Source organism: Scomber scombrus, chromosome 3, assembly GCF_963691925.1.
Source record: "Scomber scombrus chromosome 3, fScoSco1.1, whole genome shotgun sequence".
Lineage (NCBI taxonomy): Eukaryota > Metazoa > Chordata > Actinopteri > Scombriformes > Scombridae > Scomber > Scomber scombrus.
The window spans coordinates 17,476,829-17,494,482 of record NC_084972.1 but is presented as its reverse complement, the minus strand read 5'-3'; the positions used below and the strand labels follow the sequence as shown (position 1 = coordinate 17,494,482).

Genomic DNA, 17,654 nt, shown 5'->3' with positions numbered 1-17,654 from the left:
AGTGAGAAAGAGTTGAGTGCTGCAATTGTACTGGACAGAACTGTGTGTGAGTGTCATTGAAACAAGCTCATTTAGCCTTTTATACAAGAATAAAACATTAAAATACAATGTAATTAATTGAAACTCAAACTGATTTGTTGGATTGTTGATTACAAAAGTAATGCAATAATAATAATACTAATAAAATAATATAATTTAAAGTAGTAGTAGATGAATACTTGAAAATTGAAAATCGTTTTTTAAAAATTGCATTATATAACTAAATATGCTGGAATTCCATAGCATAGAAAAGCAATTGACAACAACATCAACAACTAAAGACAAAGACAAAACCTCTAAAAAAAACCCCAAAACAAGCAAACAAAAAATGCATCTAATACTAGTTCATCAGATACAATAGTTAAGTAGATCAATAATTAAGTAGACTTATACTTTAAGATCAGATTATATATTATGCCAGTATACAAACAGGGGACAGGTACCATGTAGATACATGTTCATATACATATACATATATACATATACACACATAGACATACACATATAAATACCAAACACTCATACAACCCCACTCCCGCTTGCTCACAAATGGACTCTCACATATGTACCCCCAAGTGAGTGACTGTGCACTCACATGTGAGTACATTCTTTTATATAACCATTAACAAAATGACATTAATACAACTAAATTCATCCTATAATTGTCTAGTTGTCACATTTAAGGTCATTAGAAGTATTATGTGTTAGGTATCTCGCCTATTTTCCCCATCTTTCTTCAAAGATATGTACTTGATTTCTGATTCTCATAGTTATTTTCCATTTCATATATTTCCTTTACAAGAAACTTTTCATTTAGAATTAAACTATATATATACTATTGTATCTGATGAGCTAGTATTAGATGCATTTTTTGTTTGTTTGTTTTGAAAGATCTGTACAGTTCCCGCTGTTTCAGGAAAGCTCGCCATATTCTCAGGGACTCATCTCACCCAGGACACTCGCTCTTTGAGCTGCTGCCCTCAGGCAAACGCTACAGGACATTGAGACTACGCACAAATAGATTTCAAAACAGCTTTTACGCTAAAGCCATAAATGCAGTAAACTGCATTAAATAATGGCAATTATTTATTTATTTTTGTTCCTGCACTTTAAAGACAGCATCTCAATTTCGTTGTGCTTTGTACAATGACAATAAAGACTTTCTATTCTATTATTCTATTCTAATTAAATTATCATCTGTCCTACTAATCTCCTCAGGTATTTTAAACAAATTTAAAATCTATTCATAGAATGTAATAACAGTTTTAAAAATGTTATAAAACTTAAAATTAAATATTGATTGCAACTGATTGGAAATATGGACAAAGATTATATCAAATATATGAAGGTGACAAGTGCAAAGAATAATTTAACAGTGGAGGTTGACACATGTAGTGAGAACTATGTCAGACAAGCTTGTGCCTTGTATATTATTTGAATATAAGCATATATGCGGCCAAAAAATAAATCTAATTCCAGCACCACACTGTGTTGTGAGAAGACTCTATAAGGCAAAGTGATTTTAGTGTTTACAGTGCAATAGCAGCACAAGTGCGCATGCATGCCGAAAGAGGATTCCTCTGAGCTTAATGTTGTATTTACACACACCTGGGAATTGTTTTCACTTAGTAGCTGTGCTTCGGTCCCATACTAAATCTGACTGAGGTTTTAAGTATTCGCATCGTAAAAAAAAAAAACAGTTAATCACACCCTAAAATGTGAGCATGCATGCTAACACAACTTGAGTTGTTAATGCATACTAATATCTTACAAATAAGGATTCCTTAGTGTTGAATTAATCATACGATGTATGTTGACACTGACTTTATTTATTGTCCCATTTACCCTGAACGCCTCATAATAAATTCCACGCCCCCTTAGCTTGCGTCTCCATGGTCACCGCCCACAAAGCTACTCAGCCAGGTGACAGCTGAACCTGTGGGGGCAACAACGCTGCAGCACGCAACTCAAGTTAACGGAGTATATACAGATATCTGTCAGCAACCAAATTAAAGTCGAGTACGCATACTCAGTTACCCCATTGTTGCGTTTAATTTCTGGTTTTACATGTACGCCATTTGAAAGTCTCTCTTCCGTCTCTCTTATTGCCGTGCAGCCAGCTAGCAGCGCGAGGATCTCGTTAGCTGTGACGTGACATTACTATAAGAGAAGGGCTCAAGGGTTGTATTTCTGTCCACAGGTACCGTTTGACGTTTGACAACCACCGTCGACATGTCAGAGCCGGCCGGGGAGGCGAAGTTAGAGGTGAAACAGGCGAGCAAAGAGGTGAAAGAGAGCGAAAACGTAGCGGAAAAATATTCAGCCATGACCGTAAGCAAGAACAGCGAGATGACCATGGGAGAGCTGTCGACCGCTTTCAGCGCTGTGCCCACTCACAAGCCCGTTAAAAAGGTAAGAGCCAAGTCTCTGCAGGACGAGATTCAGGTGTAGATAAACTGTGAGAGTATTGGATATCATACAACACTTATATCTGACAGTATATAGTTTCATCAACATATTGTAGCTTGTCACTTGTCTGTTTCCTGCAGGTTAAGATAGCGATGCATGGGCTCAGTTATAACACAACTGAGCCCATGCATTCCTATAACCCTAAACTGAAACACCTAATCTATATATATAAGCCTTATTAGCTTATAGGTAAACCTTATAGGTCTATCTACCTTCCATTTCATTGGTAAAATGTGTTTTTAATAAATGTTATTTATAAGCTGAAGAAAATGTAACATTTTGATGTAAACAGTATTCCTTGATTTTTTTGGCAACTTAAACTGTGCTAACAGAGAGGGTTTACAGACAAATCCAGAAGACACAGAGAAAAATTGATATCATTTTTTGAGTCATGTTTCTGACAACCTGAGGAATGCAAAGCCGATATTAACCCTTCATTTAGCTCTGGCTTTGTCTCCACTAACTCCATATTAACACCAAGGACGAGACGGAGAAAATAAAGCCTGTGTGACCAGGGTTATGTCACAAAAAACCAATGTAACAAGTCATTGAAGAAATGTTACAAACATGTATGCTGCAAAACATGCGATAAGGGTGTCCTAAAAGTGGTTTTGATTACTTCACTCGAGCCAAATTTTGTAGTAGTAGGTCATTTGAGATGAATCGCCACATGGGAACACATTGCCAAAGTTTACTCTCTCTCTCCTCTGTTCAGTTGCTCTTTTTGGATTTGTTTGTCTAAATGGCTGGAGTTGCTTTCTGTATCCAAGCCAAGTGAACAACAGAACAGGTTTATTCCACCTAATGCTTTAAAAGAAGAGGAGCGTCAAGTTAACAAGGAAGAGTTGCACCATGAATTCTTGGGGCTTAGGAATCACAAGTATTTGCACACCTCATTGCGGCTGCAGTGGACAAATGAATACCACTTTCAGGCAGATACGCACTCCATTGTCTTTTTACATTGAGCAAACATGCAGCCCAGTTGTGACCACAAATCTGAACACTCAGCCCTCAGCTTTGTTTCACATCCTCATTCTCTTTCTGGGAGGAAGTTTACAGTACAGCAGTCATTAGTTTGCATTTAATGGCTCCCATATAGAAGAGTATGTGCTTTTCTTTTGTTTGGTTCAGCTGTATAAAGTTGGTATAAAATTAGTCATGCATATCAGGTAGAAGCGCGCTTTTTGGACAATTTAACACAAGAAGCAGGTCAAGGGCAGGACAGATGAGAATATTCAGCAGCTCTTTCACAAAGTAGAAAACAGCAAAGTGATGAAAATGATATTTTGCGTCTGCAGTGAACTACAGACAGCTACTGTAAATATAATTTAATTTATGGTTACATATGTGAGATCCTGCAGGGAAGTATTAGATGATGGAAAATGGATGATGGCTACTTTTATTTGTAATGTGAGATCAAAGGCAGTTACAGAGTATTTTGTGTCTAGAAAGAGGACTTTTTGCTGGGTCCATGTTAGCGGTTTGTACTTTGAGTGATGCAGGGTCAAAGCCCAGTAGAAGACATACATTTTGAAATGATTAGCTCATGTTTAGGTAATACATTACAGTTGTTTAGTTTAAAGTTCATACAGTATCCTGTAATTAATGTTTAGGTATGGATGGTTAGATGTAGCTTATAACTGGTTATGTATCAGAGTTAGGTCGGAAATCATTGTTAAGTTTTCGATTTTGGATGTGATTAAGGTCCTTCTCATCAAATTAGTCACATTGAATAACAAATACAGGAAGGAAAGATGAAGCAGAATATTTTAGGACACATTGGAAAAAATGTTTTCACGTTTTTTTCTTTAAACACAACATGCACACTCTTAAATTAATGTCACAGATTTGTACTACGAGTCTGGGGACAAGTGAGATAAATGTGGCATCATTTAGACTTTAGTAAACTTCAGCAAGGGCAACAACCTCAAGTTAATGTGTGTAAAATAATCACTAAAACAGACCACACCACTTGAAAACGTGTCATTACTTCGTCATGGAGTCTCATTCTGTTAAATTTAAAGTTTTTTTGTAATTCAGTGAATAAATACGTTCACCCAGCTCTTTAATGATCAGATGTGAAGGAAACTAAACTCCAGTATAAGTCAGGCTTTGGGACCCCTGCAAACCCCCACCTTCCTCCTGCCCAGGGTAAAATATGTGGTGTCTTGTCACCTTAATCTCAAGAAAACAGCTCCACATTGTTCTTTGTTGCCATGTTATCTTCTCTGGCATGTGGAAGGTTTTAGCACCAGGCTTAAACTGAGAAACCAGAGACTGAACGGATCAGAGTGAAGATCCTGATTCCCATTCAGACGTGAAGGCTGGGTGACAGGAACGGCATCTCAGTCAGACTCTGATGATAGTCTGTAGCCTGATTTATTAAACTGTAATCCAGTCTCCTCTTGATCTGATCTATACTGACTATAAATCTTACACACTTTATTTTTTTGGCTGAGATGAAAAAAAAAATGTGTTCCAAACTTGCTGCCAGGTAAAGAAAACATTCCTGTGATTGCTGAGGTGTGCAGATCTCCTGGTTCACTTCTTCATACCTGTACTCACCGGTTGGCTCGGGAAAAGATAGTGTTACAGCTCCAAGAGGATTTTTCCCACTATCTCATGTTACTTTGATGCATGCAAAATCCTCTGGTTTTACTGGTTCTGTAAAAAGTTCACTGACCGGGCGTAAAGACAGACAAATGTGTGCGGACACATATCATATTCATGTGTGTCTAAATACGGGCTGCAAACTGCAACAAGCTGAAATTAATGTGAAAAACTGGCAGCTGTGGATATTTGACCAGATGTGACGTAGCAAAGCCAGCAGTGGTAGCTCTCACAGTGAGCAGGTCAGTCTAACAGCTGTGGATGTTAATAAATAGTTACATTTCAGTCAGGCACACATTTCACAGATAATTACTATGTCTAATTCTTAATGAAATAAAGTTTGTTAAACACACTAAATTAGAAACTGATTTCAAGCTGCAGAGCTGTGCATGTACTTAGTAAGTTAAGTGTGGACCCACTTTTCTGCCCTGTGATTTGATCGTCCATCAGAGGCTCACATTTTTGCGACTGTATCTTTTTCAGTAGCAACAAGGCCTCAATGAAGTTTGGGGATATCCACAGACATGTTGCAATGAGTCACATGGGAGCATTGAACCAAAATTTGTCTCAGACAGCTTAACTTAGAACGTCCATCTTGATGGCGCAATATTGGTTGCGCAGCACTCGGACGTCTATTTTTGGCAACACAACAAAATGAGCTTACTAGTTTGAGAGGGATTATCGTGTTGTTTTTAGTATGTAGCTACATTTTTCTTCATTCCACTCGATCCAAATCCTTTCAAGGCTAAAATATATAAACAAGACTTCAGTGGGACGAAAATAAAAATGGTCCAACCCCCATTTTTTTGCCAAAGGGCTTTAAGCGTGCTCTGTGCTCAACTCTTTACAGGACACACAGTAGTGTAACTGTTTATACTGTAGCATTACATCTATTGCTAGAGTGGTTATCCATTTGAAATAGTTTCAGTTCAAACCGTCTGTGGAAGCATTGAACTCACAATGTGTAATGTGACTTTTGTTTGTATCAGCAAATCCAGTTTGTGGAAGAAAAGCAGGAGTTCAGCAGGTTCCCCACCAAGGCAGGCCGTCGCTCCCTGTCCCGCTCCGTCTCTCAGTCGTCCACAGACAGCTACAGCTCCGGTAAGAAGGAGGAACTAATGTGTGCACCAGTGTTTAACTTGTCTTTATAAAAACCTTATAGTCCTTCAATAAATGTATTTTAATTTGTATTTGCCAATTAATTTGTTCTCATCCCATTTTAGTCCCCTAGAAAGGTTTACAAGTCTTGAAGATAAATGATGTGTATTTGGTCAAATGCTCATTCAGGCTTACATGTTCTGTTTACTCCCCAAAATTTGCATCCTCAATTGGGTGAGTTCTTTCAAAACCCGTGTTTCCTTTACAGCTGCGTCCTATACGGACAGCTCCGATGATGAGACATCACCACGGGACAAAACACAGGTCAACTCCAAGGGCAGCAGCGACTTCTGTGTCAAGAACATCAAACAAGCTGAGTTTGGGAGACGTGAGATTGAGATAGCAGAGCAAGGTAAGACTCAGAGGGGTCAGTCACCTCATTTTATTTGAATGGGTTCTAATTAATTACACACATTTGAAACAAATATGTATATGTATAACATGTTTTCCCTGATGCTTGATGCAGCTGTACATAACATACATGAGATTTATAAATGAATCTGAGAAGGAGTGGAAATCAGACAGTGAAGGAGAGAGGAAAGGTCTAGCAGACTTTAATAAATAACTTTAAATATCTACAGTGTTGTTCATTATTTGGTTACTGCGTTTTTTGCCAGCGACCTTCCAGATTTTGCTGATCTGACATATTTCTTTTGACCTAAGTAAAGCTCAAAACCAGAGCACAAATGACACCATACCATCACAATATTTAGAAAAATGGCCTTTGTAAAACATAGCTGTTATAAAGAAAAGCAAAATACAGTAGTGTTGTCACAAACAGTGGTTTTATTCAGCTATATTTTAGAAAAGGAGTTGTGGGTTTGTAAAGAATTGATCATCTTTTTTTTTTTTGTATCATCTGCACTGCTCTCTCTCCCACTCACGCTTTTTTTTTTAATGTTCTGTTGTTTTCAGATATGTCTGCTCTGATCTCACTCAGGAAGAGAGCACAGAGTGAGAAACCACTCGCAGGTGCCAAAATTGTGGGCTGCACTCACATCACTGCACAGACCGCAGTAAGATAACTCTCTGACATTGTGCTTCAACGCCCCAAGGCTGCAGTTTGATAGTGCCAGTTAATCAGGATAGGATTTTAGGTCAATTTTAATCACAGTTTCTGCACTATGCACTCTCAAAGACAACTGAGGTTTCTTGTCTCTTTAAACCAAGTCTGAAATAATTAAAGTACGCTAAAGTTATGTCCTCAAAATACACAATAGTCTGTGTCCTTGAACAGTTCATTGGACTGAGTCAAATAATAGTGTGACAGGTGTAATAGTGAGCTGTTATTGAATCATAAAATAGACATAAAATGATTGATATGGAGTTTATTTTTTACTTGTGAATAGCTCTGTCTTATTTGACCATTTTACTCTGTGTTTTCAGGTGCTGATTGAGACTCTGGTGGCTCTTGGGGCTCAGTGCCGCTGGACTGCATGTAACATCTACTCTACACAGAACGAGGTGGCTGCTGCTCTGTCGGAGTTAGGTAAGCATCAGAGGACATTTAAGTTTGGAGCGCAAACACTATGACTCACTTTACCTGCGATCCCATAAAGGCTGCTGATTAAATACAGGGAATTTTGTGATGTTGAATACAAGTAATGGACATTGTTTTATCCCCTTGCTTCTAAGGGAGTAATGAGGACAACAATTTTTGAAATTGATATAGTATTGAGCAAGAATTTTTCAGCTGGCAGCTGTGAAACACGCAGCAATATAATGCTATCAGACACTTATAATAACAATCAACAATAAAAAAACAAGTACTTTTAGTGGATGTACATTGACAGGGTGCTATTGCCCCAGAGGATGACATGCAGGCTTTTTGTTGGCTGCTGGCTGCAGCGCTCTCGCTCAATACTAGACCAGTTGTAAAAGTTGTTGTCCCCATTAGTCACTTAGACACAAAATGATGGAAAAATAGGGTCCAGTTTCCATTTATTAACACTGAGGTGTACAAATGTATCATATAATACTTTACAGGACCTGGTATTATATTTTAATTAGACCATATGATAAGCACAGGTTGTTTTCTTATGATGTGCTTTTTGATGTGAACAGAAGAAAACAGGGATACTGATGGGAAATGTTAAAGAACTTGAAAAATTGTCCCTCCAGAGTTAATGGGAACATCTAAGATTTGACATTTAGTGAAGGAACAGCAGTACTTGAGACATTTATCTGTGGTTGCTATGTGATGGTTTAAGTATGTACTATATTTCCACAGTAGGCCTTTCATTATCTGACAAGTTGATGGGGTTACTACAGATTTAGGAGTCACAGAGTGGAGATAACACATAACTTGGGTGTTGGTGGGCTATTGTCTGTAGTACACAGTCTACTGCATGTCGAGCTGTTTAAAGAAAGCATTTTCATTAAAGTAGAGGGCTCATGGAAAGTGCAGATGTCACTTAAACAGACATGATATTAATAGTGTTTAAAACTCTTAGCTAGACCAATTTGTTCAACAATGTGTTATCACAGAACCAATGTATTTGGCCTCATTCACTGTCATAGAAAGTGTTTCTTTAATGGCATCATATAAACTCTGGTATTGTCTCTCCAGTCTCTCCACTCTCAGTTTTCGAGATGAAAGGTCGTGTTTATCTTTATTGACTGATTGAACAAGACGACACACAATCATGCGATTGTTCATGTACAATTGCTGAAGATATTGCCCATGTTTTATGTTTCAGGTGTGGCTGTGTTTGCCTGGAAGGGCGAGTCTGAGGATGACTTCTGGTGGTGTATTGACCGCTGTGTCAACAATGAGGGTTGGCAGCCCAACATGGTATGTTAAAAAGTTTATCTTTTTATCTCTGAAGGGGCAATCCACTCCTCCGGAGTCCCTTGTTTCTCTAGCAAAAGAGTGTAATTCATGAATGATATAGGCAAAATACTACTGAAAACACCAGAAAAGCAGCGTTCCTTTAGATTTGTTTCAATTAAAGTTACACAGAAATATTTGTCTTGTATTACATATGTTTTACACTCATGTTCATTAACAAATATCGCACTGTTTCTTTTCCTTTCACTTTTTAGATCCTTGATGATGGAGGAGACTTGACACACTGGATGTACAAAAAATACCCAAATGTATTCAAGAAGATCAGGGGCATTGTGGAGGAGAGTGTCACTGGGGTTCACAGGTGGTTTACTGTTTAATAGATGTGCACTTCCTGTAAATTATGTAGTCGTAAACCCATAGCAAGACACCCCAACATGAAGTGAAAAGTTTCCGCCTTCCCTTTCTAGGTTGTATCAGCTCTCTAAAGCTGGAAAACTGTGCGTACCAGCTATGAATGTAAATGACTCCGTGACAAAGCAGAAGTTTGACAACCTGTACTGCTGCAGAGAGTCGATCTTGGACGGGTGAGTAAGTTTGGGTTTGAGGTATTTGATAATTGGAAGGCTGAACAGCAACAAAGTCTAACTTATGTACACTTGTACAGATTGTTTATTGGACAGCTTTAAAGTGACATTTAACATTTGAAGAAATAAAGTACTTCTCTTGTCTGAAATCTGTGAGTTTAATACACTACCAAAGCGTTCAGATCAGAGTTAAATTCTTAGCATACCTGTCTACACTCTCCAACTGCAAAAGATTGGCTCAGCTCTGAATTTGGCTTCATAGCCTAAATTCTGTCAGTCTGACATGAGCTCATCAACACATCCAGTTATTCAAGTCATTTGACTGTAGTTACTTAATTATGTAATTTGAGCAATTTTATAATTCTGCAGGCATACGGTAGACACCTGGTGCATAAAGACCAAAGCCTTATATAACCTTAGTAGCTGTTAAAGTGCTGTTGGCCTTGTATTACTCCTCTACTGTGTTTATGCAAACTGTCTGGACTCTGATCAACATTCAGCTACACAGCCGGAGGACAATAATTACCCTGTTGTTAATTATCACCAAGGCAGCACATGAACAGTTTAGTACTCAGTAACAATGTCTACACAGCTCGGTGTCGGGTGAATGCTTTTTACACCCCCCCACCACACTAAACGTATTGCTTTTCCAACTGATTTAATTATGTGCAAGGTACATGGTTGTCTTAAAGCAGGTGTTCTATCATGAATCATAACACTTAAAGTATTGTTCATGAATATTTATTGAATTCAAAGAGCTGCTCTCACAGATACAGATTGGCAGTTTTTCACTTCGACTTAATGTGCTAATTTTATGTCTCAAATCTCTAGCTTGAAGAGAACCACAGATGTCATGTTCGGAGGCAAACAGGTGGTGGTATGTGGGTACGGCGAGGTGAGATACTTCTTTTAACATTAACATACCACATTTAATATTTTTCTTAAGCATATAGCTGTGAAAATATTAATGATGATACACTGCAGTGCTGAATGATATATAATAAAAATAGAAATATTTTATTAAGGTAAAGGTAATCAGCACATGTAACTGAATGTCATACAGTGTAATATCTTGTCTTTGCAGGTTGGAAAAGGTTGTTGTGCTGCTCTGAAAGCTCTGGGATCCATTGTCTATGTTACAGAGATTGATCCCATTTGTGCCCTGCAGGCCTGGTGAGGAAAAAAAGAACTCGGATGAATCGGAAAAAAGCATAACAGATAACATTGCACAGTTGCTCAAGCTTGTCTGACAATTGTGTTTTATTATTTATTTAATAAAATATTATTAGATAGCTTAATTTTAACTGCTCTGTAGCATCACAGCATGGAGCTTGGCCTTCAGTTGAATTGACTTGCTTGTCAATAAATTGTAATTTTGTCTTTGTCCCAATGAGGCTGGAGACTTAAACTCTTCTTTCTTTTGTTTGTGAACAGCATGGACGGATTCAGGGTTGTGAAGCTAAATGAAGTCATTCGCCAGGTTGATGTCATCATCACGTGCACTGGTAACTCCACATGTTGCTGGAACCACTCGTAGGGATGCACTGATATAGGATTTCATATTTTATAGCTGTCCTTGGGGCTCTTTGCTTATTGCATCTTGTATGGATACAGATTATGTTTGCTGATGGTGGATTATTGTGTCTTCCTGTAGGGAACAAGAATGTGGTGTGCAGAGACCAACTGGACCGAATGAAAAATGGCTCTATTGTCTGCAACATGGGTCACTCCAATACAGAGATTGATGTGGTAAACTAGTGTTTACAATGAGAGAATTCAAAGTTACATTTGTCCCAGTTCATATTTGAGACGCCCTGTGCGATGATTTTAGAATCAGGCCAATCATAAAAAGTGAAACTGATTGAAATTCTCATCTCTTCCAGGCAAGTCTTCGGACCCCTGAGCTGACCTGGGAGAGAGTGCGCTCTCAGGTGGATCACGTAATTTGGCCCGATGGCAAGAGAGTTATCCTTCTGGCTGAGGTAAGTGGCTACATCATATTATTACAACCTTGCAATAATATGCAATAAATACAGATGTTGTGCATGTAATCTCAGCTCAAAACTTCTTCTGTTGATATGAAAGGTTTGATTATGTTGGAACAGTATATGTGATTTCTTTCTTTGTTCTTGATAAAATATTGTTTGCTACGGTAGGGACGTCTCCTGAACCTCAGCTGCTCCACTGTTCCTACCTTTGTCCTGTCCATCACAGCCACCACTCAGGTAACATTTGATACTACTGAACAGACTTCCAGAGAACAAAATAGGACTGGAGCACACCGATTAATTCACAGCCTTTAATTGTGCAAACAGACTTGACACTATTGTGTCTTCATCAGAGTAAAGTAGACTTAGACTTTTGACTTAAACCACCACAAAGACCGTGAATGAAGGGGTGTGCTCCGGTCCCCTGCATTTAGAAGATAAGCAGAGAATCCGGCTTCAATTACCAAACAGCCTTTAATAAGCTGTACAGCAGCTAATGACACACAGTAGAAGTGCTGCAGTCCACTGCAGATAGCAATGAGTTCACCATGTACTTTTCCATTTGCTCTAATTATTTGGCCACCCTGGAAGTTAAGTACATGCCCTGACCTGGAAATGTCATCAGTAATAATAAAACATTAGAAAGACACAGAAGGTAGAGTTGAGTTTGTTTAAAAGATATGAAAAAAAATTCTGCATAGCCTGTCATAGCATACAGTACTGGGCTGCTTCTCTTTATACATGTGTTATTATCTCTCTGTAATCAGTTCATAGGTACATTTATTCTTCTTCATGCAATTCATAAAGTGCTGCAATTTACAACTGTACTATTAATTTGTTATTGTTTTCAGGCCTTGGCCCTTATAGAGCTGTACAATGCCCCTGAAGGACGATACAAGCAGGATGTTTACCTGCTTCCCAAGAAGATGGGTGAGGATATATAAACACTTTACATGATCCATAATGTTTAAAGTATTCAAATATTACAAGCAGCATTACTCATGGCAGTGTTGTAGCACTGGAGTGCTTTGAGATGAAATGTTTTTGTTTTGTTTGTAATGATCTTTTTATTGATATTAAAATACATAATTCCTTCCACACATTACATTCTGTATAATGTCTTTTAGACATACAATGCAGTACAAGAACTCCGTAAAGGAGATGCAAACCATACATAGACATAATCTAATTTATAGTCATCCATACAGCAGAATTACACAAAGACAAGTACAGATTTGCTTTCTTTTTTTCCATTTCTCTCTTCTTATTTCCATTCCCTTCTTACACAGTCATTTTCCTCTTAATGGAAGAAATCGAAAAACGTATAATCATGTGAACAAATTGAGATGAAAATTTAAGATATAAATTGAAAATCTTTTCCTCTGAACTAACTCCTGCCCTCTGGTGTTGTTAATGGTGTAACTAAAGATCTAAGTCAGGCTTCAACTTCTCAGTTTTTTTACTCTATTAAGCCTATTTTTTTTTTACTAAAATCAATCTGTTTATTTCAGATGAATATGTCGCCAGTCTGCATCTGGCTACTTTTGATGCCCACCTGACAGAACTTAGCGATGAGCAGGCAAAATACCTGGGCCTAAACAAGAATGGTCCTTTTAAACCAAACTACTACAGGTACAAGTCTAGAAATCCTGAATACAAATTTCATCAACTATGTAACTGTGAGCAATTTCTTATCAACTATTTTATGGCTTTTTTTTATTGAATAATTACTTAATTGTTTCAGTCATATCTTATAATGCTTGTTTTATCAGACCAACACAAAATCTGAACAGTCTGATTAAGGGCGCACTCACACTAGGGCCAGTTGTTCCGTACCGTGCTGAAGCACGAATGTCCCCCTCCCCTGTCCCCCGCTGGCTCGCACTCACATTACCTCAAACCCAAGTGTACTCAAGCACGGTTGCCTCCAACACATACGTTGTGCAAAAACATAGGCAGACAGTTTACTCTCATAAAAAAGCAGACGTACTGATTCAACTCTTTACTCCGGTAAAAGTAAGACTTAATTTAACTGAATGACTTAGAAGTCGCCTAATGACTTACTTTAACGAATTTTGTTTATATAATGCAGATTTGTGAAATATTAGTTTTATGAGGGTCACAGTAACAGACAATAAACTTGGTGGTAGCAGCCGTGCAGCAGATGTAATGAAGTCCCCGCAGCACGCTGGATGCAAACTAATATTAAGCCTATAGCCTATTCATTATAATGTCGATTGACATAAATTGAGTTCTTTTGCCTTAATAATGATAAAATAATACACAAAAATGGTCGGATTGGGAGCCCATATATGCATAATGTCTCCTCGTTGCATTTAGTGTTGCTTGAAATGACCAGGGCTCAGCTAGTGTTGCCTTTTTAAAAATCGTTGATTTCCCAGAATTCCCTGGAAAATTGGCTTCTTTTCCCAGGATTTAAAATGTCTTATTTTCGAAAAAAATATTAATCCCTAATGCACATGCGTGACCAAGTGTACCGTGCTCAAGCACACCTCTTCCAACCGTACTGGGCCAGGGAAGTGTACCGTACTCATGCACGGTACACTAGCCAAATAATCTGGACTTTAGGGGGCAAACGTGCTTGGGCACGTTATGATTGCCTAGTGTGAGTGTGTGCCCTAAAGACGAAAGGAAATAAATTCACATATTTGAGTAGCTGTAACTAATGATTGTTCAATGTTTTGTAATTGATAAATAGCTCACATGGACAAAAGCATACTGTTAAGATTTTTCTGTTATGTCTTTCTCAACTTAATTTGTTTTTGTGTTCACAGGTATTAGTCTGCAAGGAACTTCACCTCAGCACACCTACATGTGGACAGTACTCAACATTACTTATCTCTAAGACAAAAGAAAGGTTTATGTATATATTGTATTTTCTACTCTTCACAGGATGCACAGCTTATATTTAGTTGTATTTTATTGGCCACAGCAAGTTTTGCTTCACTTGCTGCTTCCTACAGAACCTCACACAGCACCCAGCTGAAGTCTGTGTAACTACAGCACTTACATCTGCTGACATTTTTATTTTCTGGTGCATATGTTTTCACACCTGCTGGCTCTTTAGATTGTTTTAAAGTTTATATAGATATTGAGTAATGTTTCATAACATTGTGCCAAATAACTGTGAGAGGGAATAGTTAGAGTTGTCAAATGTTAATGGTTGTGAATTCAGTTAAACCTGCATTAAGAGATATATTGATACAAACATTGTATCAAATGTAATGTGTAATGTTAAAGGCTCGTTTGTAATGCTGAACCCTCAAACCTCTGAAGCTTGCTGAGCTTTTTAGCCTCTTTTAGCTCATTGTTTGTATACAATTGTTGGCAGCCATTTCCAGAAAAAAAACCCCGATAAGTCAGTTTAGAATAAAACCAACATGGAGCTGATGTAATCCCCTGGTTGGTGAACAAGTCAAGCTGTAGGTGGACCAAACCAGAGCTAAGTTAATCAGTGAATATTCAACTAAAATCTTTCAGGTGGTCAGAAATATGACTCTAATAATGTGTCTGCTGGACGTCTATGCAGGCAATTGTTTGCTTACAGATGAGCCGTACGATCCTGATAAGCTGACTGTAAATCAATGCTGTGTCTCTGTGAGTTTGTTTTGGAGTGTTTCTGCCACTCAGTGGCCAAAATGCAGTTTTAAAGTTTTCTTTGGTTTGATGCAGCAGCACTCACTTAATACATTCCATCCACTAGATAAAAAATAATTAAATAATAAAATGTCCTGACGTCTGTAGTATCATCCACATTTCTGCTGACATTCAGCTGATCTGGGCAAAAAAGGAACTTCAGCACTTTCTTATCATAGCTAACATTAGAAAAGAGCTTGGTGTTTATTTTCTTGAAACATTGTCCATTTATGAGGTTATGATGTCCTGTAAGAATAGTATCTGCACCTCAGGGCATACAGATAACTCAAATAACATGTAAATATATTATAACCAACTCTGTTCTGTCTGACCTGAGTGTCCATGTCATTGTCCTTAATTACCTCTAAGTTAATGTTATCTGTAAAATGGCCGTTCCAGCTGTGTATATTCTGTACAGAGTATCCTGAGCATAGTCACATACTTCAGTGTTTCATACAGTATGTTTGTATACTACAATGAGCCAACTTCATAATGGTATTAGTGAAGAGTTTATTGTTAGATGGGTCTCAGGACTCATCTGAAGTCATCTGTTTTTCTTTTAAGGATCTAAACGACAGAAAAAATAAACTCAAAACGCTCTGGACCTTGACATGGATACACTTTGTTGTCAGCACAGTTAACAGGGCAGTTGTGTTAGCTTTACCTTCTGTGTTATCTTCTGCACTTTTATTCTAGCTATTCTAATCATTGTGTCTCCTGACAATTTTTATTTAGCTACTTCAGCACTGTTTTGTGAGGCTTGTTGAATGCAGTCATTTATTATGCCACTTTTACTTCTCTCTGTTCAATTGTATTATTATTTTTAATTAAGGGCCACTTTGAATGACTTAGTTGACTGATGGTAAGACTTTTTTAAAAATTCAAACCAGATGTGCAGGTAGTTGTCTTGCTGAACTGAAAGCTCCTCGACACATTTTAACATGTTGTCTTACACCCTGGTGGGTTGATCTTACTCCACACAGTCGACAGTATTGCTGTCCCTGCTGGCACCTTGATATGTTCAGATACTGCTCCTCATCTTTTCATTTGGTATCTTCCAACTTCACCTTTGATAAAACTTTCATCCACAGAGTTACGGGCGATTCCTGTATTTAATTTGTGAAGTATTTTCAGTTTTGTTTGAACATGTTGATCTTTTGTCACTTACTCGTGCTGTTTATTGAATAGTACCCCACTGCGGGGGACTCTGTAGTGCTTTCATCTTTGCACTTGCAGCTATAAGGGCATTAGAGCCACGGGTATTTGAGTGAGGACATTGCCAGAAAAATGAGTGCTGTAACCATGGTTACTGGTCAGTTGACAGTACCTTGTGACTCACTTAGTAATTTATATTCACACGTACAACTGTGTTTTTCTCAAAGTATGATAATGCCCAATATGGTTGTTACTCCGCAATATACAATAATAGCTATGCAGCAACACACTCATTTTTTCTGTCAAAAATATCTGACCTCTAAAATGTTGGAGAGTTGTTAAATCAGTGTTTTGCATTACTCAAATATGCATTATTGTAGTTTTAGACATTAGTAAGCAACATTTTATATTCTGTTGCATTTATATGCTTTTTACATTGGTTTTAATGTATTTTTGGTTAAGTCTTTTGTTTCTGGTAATCATGCCTCAAAATTACTCACATTGATCTTTTCATAATGGCACTTGAAAATGCCTTTTATAATGGATTCCTTTTCCTGTAACTAACAATAATGGATATTTTACCCTTGTTTTAACTCTATTCTAGAGACAAATGAATGTGTTATTACTGGATCAAACAGCTTGACTCTCGTCAAATTCAACTATTATACCACTGTGATTTGACAGTTGTACACTGTTGCTGGTTTGAAGTTTTTTCACGTGGGGACAAGGTTCTGTAAATTATGTATTAGCTATAAAGTAGGCCTATATTTTCAACACTGTAACTAGTATAGTTTGAAGAACACAATTACAGCAGTATACAACCTGTTAAAGTTATGTGCACACTTCCCTTTAATAAACTGCTGTTTCAATTTGAAAAATGGTGCTGATACATTATTTCACAGACATTAGACCTTACCTGTCGAGCAAATGTATACATGAAGTGTATAGCCTTCGTGTCACAAGTAAAGATCATTCGGGGAACCATTCGGGGAACCATTCAGGCAACTGCCCCAAAGTCTCAGACCTCCAAGGGGACCCCAAGATTCACAATTGGTAATTGGTTTATGTATATTTGACCAATTATAACGTTTGGGAATATTCACTATTAAAGTATAACATTAACTTACATGGTGGGGTCCTGTTTTATTACGTGATATGTCAAAGTCTACTTAATTGTTGAGCTTACATGGTGCCTATACCTAA

At 37.7% G+C, this 17,654-nt stretch overlaps 2 protein-coding genes across 4 annotated transcripts in view; one reads left to right on the top strand and one right to left on the bottom strand.

Annotated features, from left to right (window-relative positions):
- The window catches only part of bysl (bystin-like), a 169,466-nt gene that overhangs the window by 48,301 nt on the left and 103,511 nt on the right, over nt 1-17,654 (bottom strand). The window lies entirely within an intron of this gene.
- Nucleotides 1,960-17,323, top strand: LOC133977459 (S-adenosylhomocysteine hydrolase-like protein 1). 3 transcript variants are annotated; one of them, XM_062415633.1, is made up of 18 exons: nt 1,960-2,058; nt 2,240-2,451; nt 6,108-6,219; nt 6,485-6,628; nt 7,192-7,292; nt 7,663-7,765; nt 8,976-9,070; nt 9,322-9,428; nt 9,535-9,651; nt 10,483-10,546; nt 10,736-10,824; nt 11,086-11,156; nt 11,306-11,400; nt 11,535-11,633; nt 11,808-11,876; nt 12,491-12,569; nt 13,151-13,271; nt 14,435-17,323. In XM_062415633.1, the coding sequence occupies exons 2-18, from the start codon at nt 2,272-2,274 to the stop codon at nt 14,439-14,441; spliced, it is 1,653 nt and encodes a 550-aa protein (XP_062271617.1). In that variant the 5' UTR covers nt 1,960-2,058; nt 2,240-2,271; the 3' UTR covers nt 14,442-17,323. The 3 variants fall into 3 exon arrangements, with proteins under 3 accessions (XP_062271617.1, XP_062271615.1, XP_062271618.1); XM_062415634.1 differs by having other exon boundaries at nt 1,982-2,108; XM_062415631.1 differs by having other exon boundaries at nt 1,965-2,451.